Source organism: Falco cherrug, chromosome 1 (genome assembly GCF_023634085.1).
Source record: "Falco cherrug isolate bFalChe1 chromosome 1, bFalChe1.pri, whole genome shotgun sequence".
In the NCBI taxonomy this organism is placed as follows: domain Eukaryota; kingdom Metazoa; phylum Chordata; class Aves; order Falconiformes; family Falconidae; genus Falco; species Falco cherrug.
The window spans coordinates 14,944,419-14,966,950 of NC_073697.1; the positions used below are offsets into that span (position 1 = coordinate 14,944,419).

The following is a 22,532-nucleotide window of genomic DNA, read 5'->3' on the forward strand; positions in this document are numbered from 1 at the left end:
GGCTCTCCCAAAACCTCAGCTACGGATTCAACACCTTTATGGGAAGCACCTTGCTGCCTGCGTAAGGTAACTCAAAAAAAAGATCACACTGGCCTCTGCAGACATGACCTCGTGGACACTTGGATTTTACCTATTCTGGTGCTGACTGTGACCTTCAACAGAGCAGTGCAGACAACCAAAACTGCTGCAATGCCTCCCAAAGGAGCAACTTAGAAAGAAAAGTAAGAAAATAAACAGCCCACAAAGGTTGTGCAAAACAGAATCCAAGTGTTATGAAGAGTTGGTTTCTTCATATCAGGATAGCCAGCCAGAATCTTTTGAGCAGCATGTGGCTCCCAAGCAGTCACAGTGAGGCCCCATGCACCTGGATTACGGCACATGAATGGCAACAAATGATCCAAAATCCAGAGTGCCTACATCCGTAGGGAAATGGCTGCTTCCTGCCTGTGAACCATTCCTACACAGCTCCTCCCTCCTTTGTGTCCCTGAGAAGCAGAGTACCTGTCCCTATCCTATAAGAATTTTAATGGGGTACATAATATTAATGATTGGCTATACCCGCTAACAGCCATAGGGCCTGAAAGGTTAAATAACCCTGCACAATCAGAAAACTCTGCCCTCAAATTTCTTTAGATGCTGATATTTATTTTTTTTTAAACAGCCCTTTGGGTGTAGAGCAAGACTGATGACTTATGGAAGTGAACAGGAATAGGGACAACAGAGCAGCAATCATGGCCATGTTGGAAGATGCACACAGCAGGCGTACCTGTGTCAAAAGTGAAAATGTAAAAATTCAATACACATTCAGGCAAGTCAGGTTTGGGGGCTTCTTGCTCAAATAAAATATTTTGAGGAGAGACTGTTGAGACTGAAACAGGTAAAATCAATTCAGTCCTTTAAATCACTTCAGGGATCTTTTCCGCACTCACTACTCAAAATTAAGTCTCTTAAAATTGTTAAACACATGTAATATAGGCAATAAAGTACAAACACATTCAGTGTGACCAGAAAAATCAGAGTCTCCCACTCACACACAGTGTGTATTTACCACATTTTAATTATTTTTTTTTCAGTATTTACCACATATTAATGTTATATCATGTTAAAGAAAGTGAAACTCTAGCAGTAGTAACAAGCAACGGGTATCTCCAATAACTACAGCTGACTATTCAACAGCTAGGAAAAACTGTTCGAAGTCTTCAGTCCTACAGTGCAGACATTGTCATCATTTAGTAAAATAGACATTCCACTTACAACCTTGATATTTTCACCTGAGGACAAAAAAAGCACAGAAGGCTGCAATCAGGTTCTCTCTCTCTCTCTCCAGGTGCCACTCATTCTAAAAGCACTACAAGAATTCAGAGACAGCACCTAAATCTTGGTTTGTTATTTCAGAGTATATAATACAAACAAACATTGATCACTGAAAATATTAATTAGCATTTCATTAGAAATATCACTACAGGAAAAAGCAGTGATGTGCAGACATCCTGCCTCTGGGATTAGATTCTAATTCATTTTAGATTAGGAAGCAATGAACTAAACCCACTACCCTGACAAGTTAACTAATCTTACTGACACAGTTCTGGATAGGAATAACACCAGCCCTAAGTATGGCACAGTAAACAAAAAGAAATGATGCTAACTTCTGACATTTACAAATGACCATGATAAAAAGTATCTGGAAGGGTTACATAAATTTGCTACTATGAGAGTATTGCATTTTGGTTTCTTTTTTTAAACTAACATGTTTTTATGTAACAGCACCAAAAAGAACAAATAGTTATTACGGACAGGGCTGTACTGGCAAGAAAATTTAACCAACAAAAGGGTTAATTAGGGATACAAATTTTCTCAGACTGTTAATAATGGGAATGACACATAGTATGTGCCCATAAGTAATTCTCAGGTATCTTTGATCTTCAGCCCCAAGCGATTACTATTGCCTACCATACCCTGGCCTCTGGGACTCTCTCAGAACCAGACATCTGGCTACTTTGTTGTTTTAGACTAATCTCATCCCATGAGAGCTCAAGAAATGACACCAGGCAAGGAGGGTCCTGGCAAGGGAAAAAACATTACAGTATCAGCAGATTTTCGAGTGGACTAGGGTATCAAATTGTCTTCAGATTTCTATAGGGATCCTGTGGCTTCTCCACTCTCCAGGTCCGCTTTCACACACAACACCAGAATGCACATGATCCTGTTTTAAGGAACTGTTAATCTCTTTGGAGAAGCTAATGAATGATAATCCAGGAAAGAACATGTAACAAAGGCAAAGAGAAGTAAAAAAACCTGCAAGGAATGGGTGGATTTAATGAAGATTCTATTGAAAGGTCAACACACGGCATGATCAAACAACATTTTTAAAAGCCTGCCAAAAAATTACTCCAACATCCACTCTATTTTTGACTAATTCACTGGTTTTAGCTGCCAGCAGTGTTATTCCTAAAGTATGACCTTCTGACAACTGGAACAGATTCAGCCGAGTGCCTGAGTGGCTGCTCTGGGCTTAGAGACAGGGCAGTTCACAACGCACTGAACCCACAGGGGTGAGATGGGCTGCAAAGACAGAGAAAGAAAGGTTTGAATTCTGAGGCCAGGCTCTTCTACAATCAGAGGCTACCTGGGTTTTGCCACAAACTCGGGTCAATCAGATTCCCATCCTCTCCAAATCATAATAGGTTACGTCTGATGTGATGCTGGAAAAGCACTGTTGCAAGCAGTCCTGCAGAAGGCACTTTTCCTATACTGGTGCTCCTGTATCCTTCCTACAGTAGGGCCCCTATAGCCTAAGTGTTCTCAGTGCATGCTTACTGCCTGCACTTGGCAACTGAAAGAACCAGGGCACTTGGAAAGAAATAAACATCTCCCATGTATTTTTCCGAGGGAAGTAAGTACAGCCATACTATGAACTTTATCCCAGCCATGCAGCATCATTTTTAAAACCCCGGGGTGGCACATAACGATAAGGACAAGAGTACTTCTGTGCGGGTATCCTTTTTGTTTCCAATTAACCACCACACCTTTTCTTCCCCTCCATTGGCAAGAGCAAGTTAAAAAGAATGGACACTAAATAAATTCAGATTCTAATACTTTTCTAAAGGCAGGCCTATATGATTTAACTTTGCTTCATTTCAGGGTATTTTCAAAGCACTCGGAACAGAGCTTTGGAGAAACCTCCGAATAATCTGCCATATCACACCAGCTCCCAAAAAAACCAAATTGCTGCTAAAACCTTTAAAAAGGTGCTACAGACAGAAGCAGTTTGAAAATAGTGCACTGAACTTTACTAGAGATCAAGCTGTTACCCAGCATCCTACTTTCTTAAAAGTTACTCCAAATGTATTTTAGCTGTTTCCTAATGGACGGTAACGGATCAAGAAGAAAAACAAAAAAAAACCCCAAACAACTGTGCTTCACCTAGCTTTAGTTACATCATATCAACAGTAAAATAACACTCCTGAACAATTCAACATACTTCTGAGATATTCAGAAAGTTGTTAGGCAATTTTTTTCTGAATATGAATCAAATTCTCCTTTGCTTTCTCACCAAGCAGGTATGTTGTTAGAGTGAATGTGGCTTAGTCTGAATAATTAAACTTCAAAATACCAGCAGCACCAGAACAATATAAACTGTTTTGTGTGCTCTCTATATACAATACATGCTCAACAAATGTGTCTCTTAAAAGCTTTGGTATGATATCAGTCTGTTATAGATTAATTGATGACTTCTGTGACTGCTGCAGCTTGCAAACAGAAACAAGTCATAAAATATTCCATACCACCACACTAAAAACTTGTATTGTATTTATTATTACATCATCTACTGCAGAACAATCCAGACTGCAGTGTAATAAGAAAAACACTGTAAGTTAGAACAGATCAAGCTAATATGTTTTAAAAATAGCATGTGACTGTATTAGTGGAGATAACATTAACACAAGTAACACCAAAAAAGAAAGTAAAGGCTATGAGGAATTTTAATTTTGGCATTTTATGCACTGTAGATGATTCATTACACACCCTCTTCTTTTCACTTGCCACAAAATTTGAATAGTACATCCCACACCTTCCCCCCTACTCCTTTTAAATCAATAACAAATACTCCACATATGAACATGTAAGAACCACTTCACAAAATACACAGGAAATTATAGAATGGTTTGGGTTGGAAGGGACCTTAAAGATGATCTAGTTCCAACCCCCTGCCATGGGCAGGGACACCTTCCACCAGCCCAGGTTGCTCCCAGCCCCACCCCTGCTCTGGGCAAGCTGTGCCAGTGCCTCACCACCCTCACAGCAAAGAATTTCTTCCTAATATCCAATCTAGATCTACCCTCTTTCATTTCAAAACTATTACCCCTCGTCCTATCACAACAGGCCCTACTAAGATGCCTGTCCCCAATAAACAGTTAGTCAATAAAGCAAACAAACCCCATGTTAATTCTTCATATTAAAGACAGAAAAAACACAGAGGATATAGATATAGGTTCTAACAAACATTTCTCACAGTGTCTAAAAGCATGTTTTTATAGGATTATCTGGAATATTACAGTTACAGCTTGGACATATGTATTACAGACATTTTCAAAGCCATATACCATCACCAGGACTCCAACAGCAAATAAGCAAATGCTTCAGAACATAAACACTCCTCCGTTTAAGTATAGATTTCTGTTCTGTGGGTATCCAAACATTGGTAGCTGATGCCGCCTTGCACTATCTATTCCAAAATTACAGCTATTCAGTGAGGTTTTCTAACACTAAATAAAACTCCCCACATCCATTCTCTTAAACTCAACAGCTGGAAGAAGTGAGCACTGTAGCCATGACAGGAATGCCAACATATATTTAGAAAGGTAAATCAAGTATGAAAACAAACTCCAGAGAAAAAAGGTCTTCAAACAAAATCCATGTTAACACATCTCCTAATTTGGAAATGGAACGGAGTAGCTCCCATTTATCTGTCATTACAGTAGAACAGAGAGAGGAAAAGTCATTTTGGATATTAGCACCACCACCTTGAACAATATCTGGAACTCCTCCACAAACCTAGTCAGTTTATATCATAAAGAGTTAATGAGCAATATTTTAACTTACATACAGTTCAAGCATTGATCTCACTGCAGAACCATTAATCCTGCCAAAGTACTAAATTCTAAATAGGGCTTCTGATTCCAACATATATTTGAAAGGCTGTATAATACAACTATAACATCTTTCTTCTTTCCTAATCTAAGACATTTAACAGCACAGCTCTATAGTTCACTGCTGACTGTATGTATAATATGCAGTTCTTCATGATTTAGATATTTTATTTCTGTATGTATGAACAAACCTAGGAAAAATCATCCATAAACTACTTTGATTAAATTCTCCTGGGTTTTGGAGGCTGTCTTTACCTCCAATAAAGGCTGGAGGAAACAGGCTTCTGAATGCAGATGGAAGAATGCGTTTCCTCCACTGCGCAAAGCTCTGTTTCTTACCTTGCAATTAAACAGCACGTCAGCTAATAAAATGACTTTATACTCCTCTAATATCTCCATAAGGAGAAAGCAGAGGGAAAACCTAGTGATGTTTCCTGATGAACATACTTCCTAAAAAAAAAAATAAGTATGATTACTCTTAGCTTCAAGAGAATGGCATACACTTAACCCACAAATAAAGCTCTGTCTAAAGAAGCATTTAAAGCAGGGGTCCTCAAACTACGGCCCGCGGGCCAGATACAGCCCCCCAGGGTCCTCAATCCGGCCCCGGTATTTACAGAACACCACCACCACCCCCTCCCTGCCGGGAGTTGGGGGGGGGGGGGGGGGGGGGGGCGGGGACGACCAAGCAGCCGCAGATGACTGCCTACCACTTCACCCGCACACCAGCCCCCTGTTTAAAAAGTTTGAGGACCCCTGATTTATAGTATGAGCAACACTTTTCTTCGCTTTTCTATTTCAAATTTACATGCACAATTTATTTGAAACAAAGACTATATTCTCAAAAAGACAGTAATTAATGTACAGTAGACATTGTACATACTACTTAGCACATCATGTCAACTGCACACTTTTGCATAAGGACACCAGCTAAGGCCAATTACTGCTTCTGGAAGCCATGTACTACAAATCACATAGACCCAATTTTCATTTGTGACTCTTTCCTAACTTACCCAGTCCATTGCTTCGATTTCAACAGAAGAATATCTGATTTTCACTAGGATGAAGGAGAAGAATCATGCCCAAGTTTCCAGGTACTCTCATTAGCAGCACAGGTGTTCTTTTGCTGGTGGCAGCTGGCATGTGCTAATTAGCAGGAAAACCAAATTCAACTATTTCCAGTTTTGTAAAAACATCTAAGGCTCAGAATAAAGTCTCAGCATACTACAATATGCTCTACAGGAAAAAATAACCTGAGAAAATGAAATTTTCCATTGTTTGCCTCACACAATTTAGAAAGAATTTGAAACCTGAAAGACATAAAGTCTCCATAAAATCTGCTTGTATGGCACATCTGCATCGGGTTGCAAAAAATTATTAGAGGGTACAAAAAGACACTCTTGCCTCCCACCACTCACAAAACAAAGCAAAACAAAAAAAATAAAAATAAAAACACAAGAGCTGATGCAGAAACCATGAGCATAGCCTGCTGGAAGTGTTGCTAAATGAGCCATCTACCTCACAAGATACTGTATGATAAGTTAGCATAACAAGCAATTTGCCTGAGTAAAATAATCTCTTGAAAGCACTGACTGCTACTAAGACCAGGCAGTCTGGGAAACAGAAGACTACTGCAGATTTCACTGTGGTTTTGTATTAGCAAGAAAGACTACAAACAACATGCTGGAACTGGCTGATGATTTGAAAGAGGAGGGAAATGAAAGTCAGTGTGATCACTTAAGAGAGAAGACAAGATACTTACACAGTGGGCACAGTGACTTATGTTATGCAAAAATACCAGAGGGGGGAAGAGCTGGGAAGGTAGTAAGCATAACTATACTGCTAAGACAACGACAAAGAAATTTTACACATTCTAAAGACAGAAATGCACATCTGAGTCCTGTTAACAACTCAGCGCTAAACTGTCAGACTCAAAGTACCTGGGTTATAAAATGTCATTACATTCCAGGATTTCCCATTTACATAACAAAGTAAATCAGAATTAATGCAGAGGCTACTGTTTTGAATTTATATACATCTAAAACGAGAGAAAATTGTTACCTATAAAATACAACTAATTTCAATGTAATACTCTAAAGAAAATAGAAAAGAAAGGTTGCAGAGTAGGTATTTCGTTATTTGCAGAAGATAACTACACTTGAGTTTTATCTGCTAGGAGTATTTGGAAAGTTCAAAAACCTAGATGTAACAACATAGGCATTTGTGACTCAAGGGGTCATGAGAGTGGCCCCCTTATGAAGCAGAGATGCCTTGGAGTGACTCATTTTCAGAAGTATTTGAGGACAGCACTTTACAATACTGCCTGTTTTTCTGGGTATTCCATACTTACAAATAATATCTATTGTTCTGAGCTTCTCAGATCATAAATTGCAGAGAATCAAGTCATGCAGAAATCATCAACAAAGGTGGTATGAATAGCAAAAATGTCCTAGTATCATAGGTCACAGACATTTGTGACTACGCTTAGAAATAGAAATGCCTCACAACTGTACAAAAGAGATTGCACTGCTCATTGAGGAGAAAATGTGTAAAAGAGGCCATTGACTAAATTATTGAAATATACACCTTAGAGAACATAACCTATATAGAAAGTCTCACTCAATACAGATATTCTGGACCATTTGGATAATGAAAGTACAGCAAGTATTTCTGGGATAACACATATGATATTAACATTACAGAAAAAAAAAGTCATAGGATGCATTTTCTAAATTGCATGTTCACATGCCATTTTAAAACAGAAGCATAAAACATATCCATAGATCAAAACTGAGATTTTATGCCCAACTTTAATGTTGTCATTTCTTGACTTACAGGTAACTTATCAATACAGCTTATGCTTCCTCTTCTCATAGGACTTTTAAGAAATCATATACATTGAGTGTATGAAGTTTCCCTAAAAACATGTTCATTTTGAAACAAACTACTTTGCTTAAGTAGAATAAAAAAACCTGACAGCCATTCTTAGAGCTGACTTTCTCTAGTTCCAGTTATAGAATTTTCTTACTGTTGTATCAGTTCATATTTTTTATATTTTCAAAGAAATTAAAATATCACTTGCCAGAAATGCCTACGTATTTGCTATTTGTAGTTGTAACTCAGGAAACAAATGCACATTTTAACAAACATCACTTCTTAAAGTAGATGGAAGCATTAAGAAAACAAAACCCCAAAACCTTAAGTTTTACTTAGAAATGGCATGAAAACAGGACTAAACGGACTCTTCTGAATAAAATCACAACAGCTGAAACTTTCCTGTAAATGTAATAACCTTCATGACAGTGAAAGCACAAATATGAAAGGATTTGGTTTTGCCAGTGCTTGTTTTAATACTCTACTTTGAAATGCAGTACATAACTGGCAAATCTCAACGCTTCTACAAGCGGATTGAGCACTGTAAACTCTGTGAACAAGCAAGTGCTGTCACTGGCAGAGATATTTGCAAAACCATTCCCAAAACGCAAGCACAGAGTTCAGACTCTCTACTATTGAGCACATTTCTACTGCTCATTGGTACCGCTGAAATGCATGTATGCACACATGCAAAGTCCAGTAAAATGTAAAAAGTCTGTTGAATAAACAGACAAATAAATATCCGTTTCTGCTGACAGGATAATAGTCTAGGTCACTAAAAACCTTAGTTCCACTTACGCTTTTCTGCCCCATTTCCCTTCAAAATTTGTTCTTTCTGGTTTATGTGAACTATCAACAAACACGGACAGAGACGCAACATCACTGCACACACATGTGCTTTGATTAATTCATTAGGGACTGAAGATCATTCAGGTTTACTAAATTACATTTCTATAAAAGGATTATTGTTATTAACTAAGAAAGGGATTATTTGTATCCTATGACAAAACCTGACACAGCTGAAAAGCTAGGATTTTTTTCTAAAAGTCTTTACAGCATTACAAAAAAAAAAAGAGGGGTTTTTTTTCCATCTAAAGGTTGAAATAAAGCCACAATAGATAGCAATAATCACAATGATTCTCATCTTCTGTATCTGGATTAGAGGCTGTAAACTCCCCATCAATAATGCGAAAACCTCAGTGAATGTTTCATGCCCCAGTATTATGTCTGAGAAATAACTTTTCAGACTCCATTATGTCCGCCATGAACTTGATCTTTCACCTCTAGTGAAAATCCTCTTATAACTATAATTCTAAAGTTAATGATGAGAGATTTCATTTGCTTTCCAAGCACAGATAAAACCTTTTTGAAATACACTCTCACTGCCATGACCTTGGTCTATGACTTAAGAGTTCACCACATGTAATAATTTACTTTGCCCCATGGGGCTCATTGAGATTTCTTTTTAAAAGGTTTTGGATATGCAGTTGGAGCTGAAACACTCACACAGTATGTATCAAAGTATAGATCCCTGTATACAATTACAGATATTTTGCAACAATATTAACAAACAAAATTAACTTAGATCATTACAAAATACTACAACAAAAAGATCTAGCTAAGCAAAGTCATCCACACACTAGAAATTCAACGTTTTGGGTATCTTGCTGCAATAATCCACAATATCTGCTAGAACAGGGAGTTTCAAAAGTTCGTGGAAGTAGTAGCATATGTAAATTGGCAAAGTAATTCAGGAAATATACTGTGTTGCTCTGGACTTACCAGCTGAAACACAATTCAGTTCAAGCACACTAATATTCTCTTTAGTTTGTGTGCCATATAATTACCAGAATTGCTGCATTAGACTACACCTAGTTAGTTTATGGCTGTTGACATTGCTGATAAATACACTACCTGCTTTGTTTGCTCATGTACTTCTTACTAAACAACCCTTTACCATTAAAAATAGATTAAGTCAGAACTACTGTATCCAACTCAATATATGACAAGGTGTTTGTTCCCTTGAATCTTAGGGAAAATTCCTTCAGAAACGTTATTTACCTTAAATTCAAGCACTGCCTTGCAGCCCTAGTCAAAAAGTACATAGCTACTGCCTCGGAGTGTTAAAAGTGCACATCAACCAATGATAACATACTGCCAAGCGTGACCGTGGCTCCTACCAGTTCCCACATCAACATTGCTTCATGCTGTCTCACAGAGCCGCCAGGCAGTTGGTGCCAACTCCCTGGGGATGCTTACAAGGGCCCCAGGCAGGGCAGGATTCCGAGAGGCAAGCAGTGCAGACCTTCAGTAGTTAAGGTGAGGGTGGCAAGAGGACCCACAACACCAGCAAAGCAAACAATCTGGAAATGCAGCTTATGGTGGGGATGTATTTAGTGGTAAAACTTCTCCCCACCACACAGATGGATAACCAGGGGCTGTTGTGCTTTCAGGGCACCCACAGTAGAGCGAATGCACTAACGAATTCTCCTTTGCAAGTCTCCTGCCCCTCAAATTTTCTTGAGCACTACCACCTTCTCATAGGGACTTCCCATGCAAATACAGGAGTTTAAGCCTCTGCTACAGGTATTCCAAGGGGTGCCGTTTCCCCTCTATCCTTGATAATTTAGAAGTAGCAGGAGAAGTAGCAGATTTCAGACAGAAAAGGCCACAGGCACAAGGGAACGCCGGTAAAAATCCTAGCTGAGCAGGAAGGCACCCGGCTGTGGGGACTGCATGTCTGAAAAAGGGTTCCCAGGAGGCATGCGGCTTTTCTTCAGCATGTCCAGAAACAGTTTACCAGCAGTATGCTGTTTTCAGATCTTGTCATAGGGCCAATGTTTTCCAGAAACTGGAGCCTAAATAATCCTTTGAAATCAGAGAAAATTTGCTGCTCTACTGCTCTCCCATTTTTTGCCAAATGCTCTAACAAGTGAAAAAAAAGTAAAAAAAGTAAAAAAAAGAATACTACAAACTGGGAAACACTTCTAAAATATTCTATCTTCTCATAAGATTTCTATAAAAACATTTTAAATAAATATGGGCTTGTTTATTCTTATTTATATAAAGGAATCTAGAAATTTGTTCTGCCTCTTCACACAAATGAGGTTTTCCTCATAGAATGCAAAACACGTTTTCTTAACATGCATTGAATATAATCATTTGACAAACAATTCAGAAGACAAAAACCTTCACAATGTTCTCTCATAATCATAATGAGGAAAAAAGGACAATAAAGTCAATTTAATTTTCTTGAAAAAGAATTAAAGACAATAGTAATTTTAACTGAAATACCTGCCTCATGTTTTACAGCTATGATTTCCACAAATCAGGACTTTGTATTGCACACCCAAAAAGAGAGCTAAAGAAAATAAATTATAGAACTATTAACGTTGCAAGCCTGATAGTTTTCTTTCCTACATCAGTAGCCACTAAGCAGATATATTCACACCAGAAAAAAATGTGCTTGGATAGAAAAAAAACCCCAAACTTTACCAAGTGAAATACTCTGAAGCTTTGATTTTAACACACAAAGGACAAATTTAAGAAAGGAGAAACAAGGTAACATTATCTCTTTACAAGCCAGTGTTCAGAACTGGCACATTTCAAGAACAGTAATGCTATCCTTGAGTAAATCCACCGAAGACACTCCTAAAGGGCATTTTGTATTCTCAATAGACATGTTTAATTTTGATTTCTCTGCAGTGAGCTGCCAACAGTCAAACGTATAAAGTATTCTTCAGATATCAAAATGTTAGCAATGCTTTACACATCATCATTCCAAAGGTTCTTTTTAGAAAGAAATACTGAATTAATTCCATTTTTGACAATCAATATTGTTGCATATTATCTTTTGCTGGTTTTATAAAATACATGTTTTCACTCCTAGTCACAACGCAGGGCCCACCAACAGCCATGCTAAACCATTTGGAGCAGTATCCCTTTGTGCAAGGGGTCCACAGAGACAGGTGAACACATGAACAGATGTCAAAGGAACCATCTTTATTGTTCATGGTAGAAAATAAACTGCCTACAAGCAGCGGACAAAGCTGAATAGTTTCCATTCTGCTGATTTAACACCAATCTTAACATATGCAATGATTATTGCATAATCATTCTGTTACTATTAAAATTAACATTAAATTAGCATTTGCTTTGTAAGCAAATGGGTGAGGGACAGCAGAACCAGAACTGTGTTTCACTGGGTTTTGGTGCCAGTAGACAACTAACTACACTGCTCTGCCAAAATCAAGCCATTAGAAAACAGCCCTTACACAGCTGAACACTGGCATCGTGCAGGCATTCAATGGAATGAAGACTGCATAAAACACTCCACTGCAAACAAACCACTTGTAACTTTTTGAAGCTGTCACCTTCAGAATAATATTTCCAGTCTCCGCTGCTCTCCAAAAGATAACCTTTCTTTTCAAAGACTGAGGTAGAGAGACTGGGTAACACCTCCCTTGCTAGTAAAATATCTGCATTCTCTCTTTCAAACAGCTGTAAAGATTAAACATCAGAGTACAGTAGCTGAATTTTAGTGGGGCAGTAGACTCCACTCTCCACAAATATTTTAATAGAAGTATTAATGATTTGTTCAAATAGTTTAAAAAAATGCATGCTTTGCATATGCAATGCATTTCATACAGCACTCCCTGCTAAATAAAGGAAGCTCTTGCACACTATAGTTTTACACTGAATTAACCTGCAGACCAAGACAAATACAAAACCACCTTGCTTTAAACGCCACTTTTGCAAGCACGAGAGCAAGAGTCCTCTTCTGTCCTGGCTTCTTTATGCCACAAACAGCTTTCAGAGTCACTGAACATCCCACAGCAGACAAAAAACTGATGTCTCCAGCCAAGCACTGTAGAATAGCAACAGCAAAGCCTCTGAGAACACTCTGGTTACAAAGTCAGATCTAAGACAGTGGACAAACATTGCTGTAAAAAGGCTGTAACAAGGCTACAATGATTTCAGGTAGATTCCAGCCACAGCCCAAGTAGTTTAGCATAATTTAAACTGGCAATTTTACAACATTCTAGATTATGGCAGAGCTGCTACAAGCACCCCAGATTTGGGAAAGCTAAACATGCACAGAACTGCAAGTTCTGGATCATACATCTTAACAGTACATAAAGTTGTGCAGTTAAAGAGGTTAGGGCAGTGCAAGAACATAAATTAAATCTCTTACACTCCAACAAGTGCAGGAGAGTGGCTTTTTCCCTGGATACCTTATGAGCCATAAGAAAGACCCTGAGTTAGAGGTACTGTAAACCAGGTGATTCAAAGATTTTACTTCATCCAAGTCAACTCAACCTCAACACCTTAGGTTAGTAAATCAGCTGCTTTTCAAAGGTCTTGGGAGAATCTGAAACTTCATACAAGCTAAGTAAGGAATCTGCAGGTGAAGTGTTCAAACACGGGGACTTAGAACCCTCACTGTTTGCCTGAACTTGCTCCTATAGAACTAAAAGCAGAGATTAATGCCTTTGAAAATCCCTTCCATTCTAAACAGTTTTAGTAGTGAATCTGTATTAGAACTGGTAGTGATAAATGAAAGCAGAACAGTGAGAGAGGGAAGAAGCCCAGAAGATTCCACAATTGCTTTCGGTTATAGAAGACTTGAGAAGACAATAAGGAACTCTAGAGATATCTAATGGAGCTGCGTGACTGGGACACATTATAGTGATGAAATTCATATTGTAAGTAATAATTTGGGCTACTCCTATGCATTGATGGATATAAAATGCACTCACCACTCAGGGAAGGAAAAAACCCTAAGTATCAATAAATACTTCAATAAAAACCATCTGCTCCAAGCACAGTAATGATAGAAGAAAAGTAAACTCTTAGGATACATAAAAAATTAGACTGTAATACTAGAATAGAGTGGGTGAATTTAATAGCACAACAGCTCCTATGTACATACAAGGCTTATGCTGACACAGTTAATTCTTTATATTTGTACATGTGAAGTACAGATATCTTCCCTAAATCTGTCCTCTGACACCCACATACATTTCCCAGAGACTTCAGTGCTGTATGTAATGGTAGAATTAGTTACAATTTCATTTAGAACTGTTTAATCTGTGTAGGCAGACAAAATTTATTGCTTAGGAAATAAAAACACATTTTCATTATAGGTTTTTCCTTTTACAGTATCAAATTTAAAAACAATAGAATGAAATTACTTACCCTTCCATAAACAAACTTAAAAAAATGTATATTTTAAATGCAATTTGGAATTCAAATTTTAGACAATACTACTGTAAAATTGTACTTATTTTTAGAGAAGAGAAAACTGTATTATAGTAGACAACTACACATCATGACACATATAGTTTATTTGAAGATCTTAAACGATTTTGTTTCGTAATGTTCATGTGTTACCTTCCAAGGGTAAACACTCTTGGTACACTAGTGCATCAGTGTATGAATCTCAAACCATTAGAGCTTGTACTTCTTTTTATTCATTTTATTTTGTTTGTAAAAAGGTTAATGTACATGTATACACAGTTCAAAGAACTTCAGGTATTTTTAGATAAATCAATACCTTTCCTGTGACTTTACAGTAGTGTTAGGGTTCACTTTTTTGTTTTTACTTAAAAAAAAAAACAAAAAACCCACCAACCAAAATCAAAAACACACCACTCACAAATGGAATTTTCCAGTGATCATTTCTCAGTGAGTATGCATATGCCCTTTGTTTTAAAATATCAGTTTAAACTATTTTATATAATTTGTTGGCAAAATGTTACTACTCTTCCTTCATTCTTTTCCAGAAAGGCTAGCTGTAGACCTTGCAAGTTTATATTTGGTTTTATGTTCTACATCTGCTTCAAAAAACAAATCTAAAAATCAATACTAGAACTCTTTCTTTACTTTCTATCTTACTTTGTAAATACCATTCTCGCTTTCTTCATTAGTCTATTTCATATTTCAAAATCTTGTCTTGCATATGCAACACATTTTACAAAAGGCACAGCAGATCCACACAAAACTTGCCAAAAAAACCAACCCACCCAGCACCTTGATTATGAGGTTTTGTACAAGCTACAGCTTAACTGAACAAAAAAACCTCAATGTTTTTGTTGTGTATGAGATAGCAAAATAGCCACAAGTATTCTTCAATAAAATGAACTGTCTGCCACGATTTATCTGTACAATTCTATCACAGCTCTTGCCTATTATGTTACACTTTTCAAAAATATGTCATTAAGCTGCCATAAAAGTCATCACAAATTGTTTTTCTCCCAAACTGATAATAGACTTATAGATCTAATTTTCAATCTCTCTTCTTCATTACTTTGATTCTTAAGAAGAGTATGACATTTGCCATCTGAATACTTTGTAGTAATATCCAGCACCTCCACAGCACTTCTGTTTGAGGATCTCCAAGCTTTTAATAGGCTTGTCTTTACAGCACCTTGAAATGCTGATGTATTTATTTGTCTGTCTCTCGCAGAAATGCACAGTTAGAAGCCAACTTTTAAAGAATTGGGGTTTATAATTTCACTGAAGAACTACAAGAATTTTGGAAAAAAAATGACACAGAAAAGCCTTCTGTGCTGTCAGACGCAACAACATCACTAAAATCCTGACCCTTCACGACTCAAAAAGAGCAAAAAACAAAAGTGAGACCTGGTTTTCACTCCAACTTTTTTTTTACTACATGGACTGTCCTCCTCACAAATCAAGAGACTTCATCAGTGTTACTGATGACAGAAACAATTAAATAATTGAGAAAATACAATCAAATTAAAAATTAGATTTTGATTTCTCATGGTGCTCCCTCCTTACTTTTTGCTGGTGTACATGTGAACATTTTTTTGTTCACCTGGGGCCTTCATCCATAAAATCACATTCAGTACTAGAAACTGGCTTTGCTGATGAACTAAATGCATTTGCAACAAAAGCTAGGAATAGGCTGGTTTAGAAAGCTGTTTACAGGGTTAATGAAAGTAACACCATACAGGAAGAGATCACAAGAGGAATGATGGAAAAATCAGGGTGAAAAGGGAGAAAAAGAGAAAAGAAATAAGAGTTGAAAGGCAGCTGAGAGAACAAACCACACATCATACAGAAACCAGGGAGAGGAGCTGAAAAAAACTAGGAATGGGTCACAAAGTCAATAGGTGTGAATTTGTAGCCTTACTAGACAAGTCGTATTTCTGCTCATCACATCAAGAACTGCTACTTCCACCAAAACAAAAGACAGAATAGCCATAAATCTTCCTCTCCTTCAAAAGCCCAGATTTTCAGAAAGCACAGAGAGTTTTCCTCCATACCACTTACATTAGCCAACACCTCTCTGGATAGAACGATACCAGCTAGTCTGAATTATATAGGCTCATCTTTGGACAGCGGTTTTGATCTCCACCATACCTTCTTCCAACAACCACAGGTAAGTATCTTACAATGCCACATATCAGATATTTTCAGAACACGGTACCTATAACACTACTAGCACACACGTTATTCTTAAGCAATACAGAAACACTGTCTTGAACAGCTAAACACCTCTGCTGCCACCACTACCATCAATGGCAGTATGTAAGAAAATGAGATTTGAAAAGTCTGTCTTAAGTCTCGTGTAACAAGAAATACTGAGACAGAACTAGTCACTCCATTATTTTCTTTGCAGCTAGAATCCTTTGTTCTTCCACTCTGTTGATGTCAACACCGGATATCTCCTCCATTGATTATGGCAAAAAAAAATCCAATACACCTATAAAAACTGCTACTGGCTTTCAGCCTGACAATCTCTTTGCTGTCTCTCCATGTCTTTCTTATAAAGTGACAAGGATCTTTTCCTCTCTATAATCCCTAGGACTTGTGAAGAAGGCTCTCTCCAGTCATCTAAAACAAGCCACCAACTCACTCACACATCAGAGCTAAGTGAAGATGTCAATTTTCACCCTTAAACACCAAAAGACTTGGAAGCCTTTTATAATGCTTCCACCCACTATAATGCCACAGATACAACAAGCAAAGGTGCTAAATGTCTTGATCTTGATCATCTTCCCTTATTAATAGAAGGCTACTGCTGACAAAGGGCTTCTGATAAAGATTGATTTCCTCTGGAATACCCCAACCATCAAAACCAGCCTCCACCTGATCACCTACCAGGCAAATGGCTAACGTGGTAGAGTTTGGAAGGCACACCTAACAGACACTAAGACTAGAAATTTGAAAGTAGAATAGATCACAGGGTTGGTGATCAAATGATGTATAGGAAGAAGACTTGGGTTTGCTTTGGACAATTTTATATTTGCACTCTTGAGTAACTGTTCTGCTGTTCTATTCTTATACATGGATAAAGAGAACTTAAAGCTGAGATACACTTTTTTTGATATACCATGTGTTTCAACCATTGGGAAAATAAACATTGGTAGATTGTGTAGTTGCTATTAAACAGGGACAGTTAAATAATAAAGTTTAACTTACCTGAATTTATACTCACAATCCCAGTACATTAACTTCAGTGAGGAGCACAGTTTAATCAGAATTCTTAGTATCAGCTTTGGCCACACCTTCCTCAGCCAACAAAAGCAGAACATTTTATTTTCTGCCCTCAGGCATTTATCAATTAAAAAAACAGATTCTTGAAATACTAAAAAAAGTTTCTTCCTTTTATCATCTTACAACTGAATTTTCCAACTGATACGCAGCAAAATCCCCCATCCAAGTAGCTTCTAATGACTCTCCAAGCACTTGACCAAACACTTAATAACCCTGTCCCAGAACAATAAAATACAGCTCTTAGGTAAGGCTTTTCAGCACTGATCTTCAAACACTTCAAAGTTGCCATTACCCATTACTGCTAACCCCAGAGACATGACACCCCACTTTTACCCAACAAGTAAATGACACAGCTAAAAATAGAATCTGTGTTTCCTCAGCCCCAGGCAAGTCATGGCATAGAGCCTGATACTCCTTTGAGAAAAACCCAAGTCCAAGCTGACATTCAACAATCACTCCTACTTGGGTAAAGAAAACCAGAAACCCTCTATACTGTCGTACTACCGTCAACTACCACAGCTCTCATATGCTGTGTTTCAAGAAACCCAAAGAGGTTTTCAGAGCACTTATTGAGGGTGTGCCTGTATTCTACAGCAGCAGGACACTTCTCAGACTAATTAGTTCATGTGGAGCTTCTTCACTGTATTGCTTCTGAGCAAGCTCATTTATCTTCATATTACATTATGCAGTGTAGATACACCCTCAGACAAATCAATTTCTCCAGGTAAGGGATACATGCTTGACGAGGCAAAAGTGGTTTAAGAGACATTATTATGAACAAATGCTCTCACAGTACAAACACTTATATTTCCAGTTGACTCCCAGGTTTAAATTCTTCACTTATCAGAATGGATTTACATTTAAATGGGAAAAAATGCATTGTTCTGCTTATGTCAGAAAAAGAAATACATCAGTCACAGCTTAAGGAAATTTGGTGAGGAGATGTGAGAGGGTCTTCTCCCTTAGCACGAGGGATGTGATTTGCTGTTTTTCAGAAGAAAAATTAACAGTAGTCTGAATGACACAGAAGCATCAAACTCCAAAAATACGTTTGCGTTGGAAACTTGCTGATGTTTGGCAATAAATTTGCCACATACTTTGTCTACACTGAGCATGTTTAAAGCGTGTTTCTCTTTTGCGTATGTTCCTAGAGCCTGACTGAGAACTTTCAAATCCCAAAACCTAATTCTTGATTCACTGTCAGCAACTATCTGTAAAAATCACTAGGTATGCATTTTTACACTCCTCCAATACCAGTTTGATACAGAATTAGAGGTTCAACCTTACTTTGTCAGCGATTTATACAATTACTTACACAAGCCTCACATGACAGAAAGTTTCCATTTTTCAGCCGGTATAAAGTACAAACACTCCCACCACCCCAGAAGAACACTACCACAAAAAAAGTGAACTTTAATGGTCAAGAAACTAAAGCAACTCTCTCCCTCCTGCACACGAAAGCTGTATGATACTGCCTTCAACTAACCAATCATATCCCCATGTGTTTCCAGAGGATCTTTTCCTTGTTCTAAGGACAGGACAGACAGTGCTAACATTGAATAAGCACTCATTCAATACTTCATTTTATCCTCACTGTTCACTATGTGATATCTTTATATAATTTACAGCACCTACATCTAGAATCGTAACTAGAAAACTTTTCATTTCTCTGTTGATCACTATTAGGTACTTGAATTATTTCCTTATACCAATTGTTCCACAGCACCTCCATCAGCCAAATTTATGACTCTTTTTCAGGTAGCAAACTGGGAGACAGCAATGTGCATCAGGATTGCCCGTAATTAGAGATGCTTGACTTGAAATGCTTTGGGTCTCTCTTCAGAGGATAGAGCAATTAAACAGCACTTTGTCAGTACAAAGTACAACTTCAATCTATTTCAGTGCTATCATGTGTTTTTCAAAGCTGACATTAATCGGTCCCAAGAGTCTGAACTCAGAAAATGAGAAGTACACAACTAATGGCCATATTTTAAAAATGTGGTTGAAGTGACTCACCCAACCTCGTGCAAGAGCTCTATGGCTGAATTCAGATTTGGCTCTAACCTTCCAGCACAGCATCTCAAGAACCCTAGCCTTAAAACCAAGCTCTTTTAGTGTTAGCCTCTCCCTTCCTCACCTACTAGGTCTCATCCACCTTCAGCAGTTATGAGGAAGCAGTTCTAAAGGAAACAACCTCATTAATATCACACCTGGATTAATTTCCTAAACACTGGTCTTCCTGAAAATAGCAAGTGTTTTGTGCCTAAAGAAAAAGTCCAAAATTGTATCAGCATATGCCGTTTTAAGACAGAAGTATAATGTGACCAAAATTAGTTTGCACAAGCAATTTCAATTGTGGCATTTCCTATCTGTTGAGGAATTTGCATTGCCTTACTGTCAGAGAACTCCATGTTCCCAGAATTTTTCTTTCATGCAGTCTCAAATAATAACGTAAGATTTTAATTGATGTCTGTGTCTCCATCACCTCTCTTGCTACATTTGCAGCTTCAAGCTTGAGGAACTTCAAGCTTGAGGGCCTCTTAATACTAAACACCATCCAAACAATCACTGCAAGGGCAGACCTTCAGCATAAAGCTAATGTTCCGCGAGATAACCAGTACACAGCATATGATCATTATATTGTTAGGAATTACAGTGCAGCAATAAGCAGAAATCTCCTAACACCAATTTATATAAAACTCAGCTTCAGTTTGACCAATGCCAGCAGATAACACCACTATTTCCCGTGTCTGACACCAACACGATACCCAAGCTTTAATTCTAGAATTTTTTACAAACTACATTGCAGTCAGTGTTTTGCCACATGAGTTGATCATAAACATATATTTGAATTTCTGTTTAAAAAAACCATTCAAAACCAAAACGAAAACTCACCTCATTTCCACCAACAGCTTTGGTTAAAATTACTGCAGAAGACACAGGAGGTGGCATGCAGCCTACTGTCTGCAAGCTGAAAATAATGAAAAGAAATGTTACATACCTCACACAATGCAAACACTATGCAACCTATAACCTTAAAATACCAAATAGCTGAGTTGAAACAATCATCTTATCACCTGCGCAACCCAATCAGCTTGCATTACAGTTACAGCCCTGCACCAGCTGGCATTATTTCCATGCCATCTCTTACCAACCCCTACAGTGAAGTCACACCACCATTTAAAAATACACACGCTTAACTTCTCTGTGACTTCATTTCCCCATCTGTAGTACTGTATTTAACGTTCACAAAGATATCTACAATTATCACAAAGATAACTGCATCACAAGTCCTGATATAGTAAAGTTTGTAGTGTGTTTTGAGATACGCGTAGCTATTTGGAAAAAAAAATAAGGAACTAAACTTCTATTTTCTTGGAAAAGCTGTTCATCAAGAAAAACATTTTCTGCTTAGTAGAAGAGTAAGAAGAACCATGCTCACTGTTCCAGGTTCCCACTACGCTTTGTTTTTCATCAACTCCTACTTAAAAAAAAAAAGGTTTAAAAGAAAAATCACAATTGAGCTTTTGATTTCCTGAACATTAAAAGCCCATCAAATGTTTAATTTTTATGCATATTTTCACTTCTTGGTAAAATCACCTGACTTCCATTAATCAAAACATCAAAAGCTTTCTCATGCATTTTAGAAGTCTAAAATACACATTATTGTAGTCATTTTTTCTGTTGATTGCGTGGCAAAATTATCAATGTATATAGTAAATACTGTTGCAAAGTAAGAAAAAATGGTGAGGTTTCCTTTGTTTCCAAAGACAGTCCATAAAAACTGATTATTACAAAAATTAGTTGGATAAAATGTGTAGTTATAAACAACAACATTATACAATAGTTTAAAATTAAATTTGGGCCTAAGTAAAATAGGGCTTCTGAAGAACAACTGTTTTGACTTCGAAAGAACAATAAGGTATGGGACACAATATTTTGCAAAACCCCCAAAAGTATGGAATCTATATGTTTTCAAGTATTGGAGTCTGAGACAGTATTCTAGTTCAGAACAATCAGTTACTAGTGGTGAACTACTTTGCACTTGTAACTGTGTTAGTCCATTCCCAAGAAACGCAGTGTCAAAAAGCTGTAGCAAAAAGAAGTATTAAATCCAAACAACAGGGAGCATATTACAGTGCAATTGATATGCTGCAAATATACAAAAAGCTTAAACAGAAGAAACAGGTAAATGACAATGACGGTATTCAGTTTGTCAGCTACAGACACTGTGGAAAAGGAAAGAGGCAACCAACGTAAGCATTACACAAATCCAATCACAAAGTGCCAAGCACCACCTTGGAAGTATACAGAACCTTTAGCTTACATTGAAATAAGCTATGGAAGCAGAGAGTTGTCAGCACTTAGCAGGATAAGCTCATTTTGAAGAGAAAAGAAATACAGGAAAAAAACTACACGGAAAAGTTTGGAAATAAATACAAAAATATACAGCAGACGTAGCGAGTCTGATGTCCATCCCCTACACCGGTTGCGATACTGTTATCTCTCTTCTATGTGGTCTCTTGGCAGCCAGCTCCTTGAACTTCTCACCTGCACTAATAAGGGGTGGATTAAGTTCAGAGTTATCCAGAAAGGCATGAAATGTGTGCAAGGGCATTCATCTCAGCTGGCAGCGATATTCCACACTATAAGGGAAAAGTTTAATAATACAAGCTCTGTTAACCCTCTCACATTTAACAGAATACATTTGGAATTAAAAAAAAAATAAAAATCACTATCAAGCTATGGTTTTTAATATTCTTCCTATGAAAACAGTTATCTACAAAAGACTGGTACACACTAAACAGAAATACTTTTAATAAGGTGTATTGAAACATGCACCTGTGAAGATTTTTGTTGCTTTGTACCAACTACACACAATACTACCGATATACAAATTCCTCTAATGACCAACAGATTACTTACTACAGGTAACAACCAATGAACTGAAACGTTCCACTGGTACAGGTCATACTATATGCA

At 37.5% G+C, this 22,532-nt stretch overlaps 1 protein-coding gene across 13 annotated transcripts in view; it reads right to left on the reverse strand.

Moving 5' to 3' along the window:
- SLC10A7 (solute carrier family 10 member 7) overlaps positions 1 to 22,532 on the reverse strand; it is a 154,931-nt gene that overhangs the window by 119,453 nt on the left and 12,946 nt on the right. For 12 of the 13 annotated variants that reach the window (XR_008730799.1, XR_008730802.1, XM_055701439.1 and 9 more), the window contains one exon: positions 20,445 to 20,520. Coding sequence is in view for 11 of the 13 variants with exons in the window: in XM_055701439.1 (XP_055557414.1) it covers positions 20,445 to 20,520 (76 nt within the window). In the remaining 2 variants the exon portion in view is untranslated. Of the gene's footprint in view, positions 1 to 17,473; positions 17,561 to 20,444; positions 20,521 to 22,532 lie in introns of those variants that run through there. The other variant, XM_055701475.1, reaches the window with a different exon arrangement.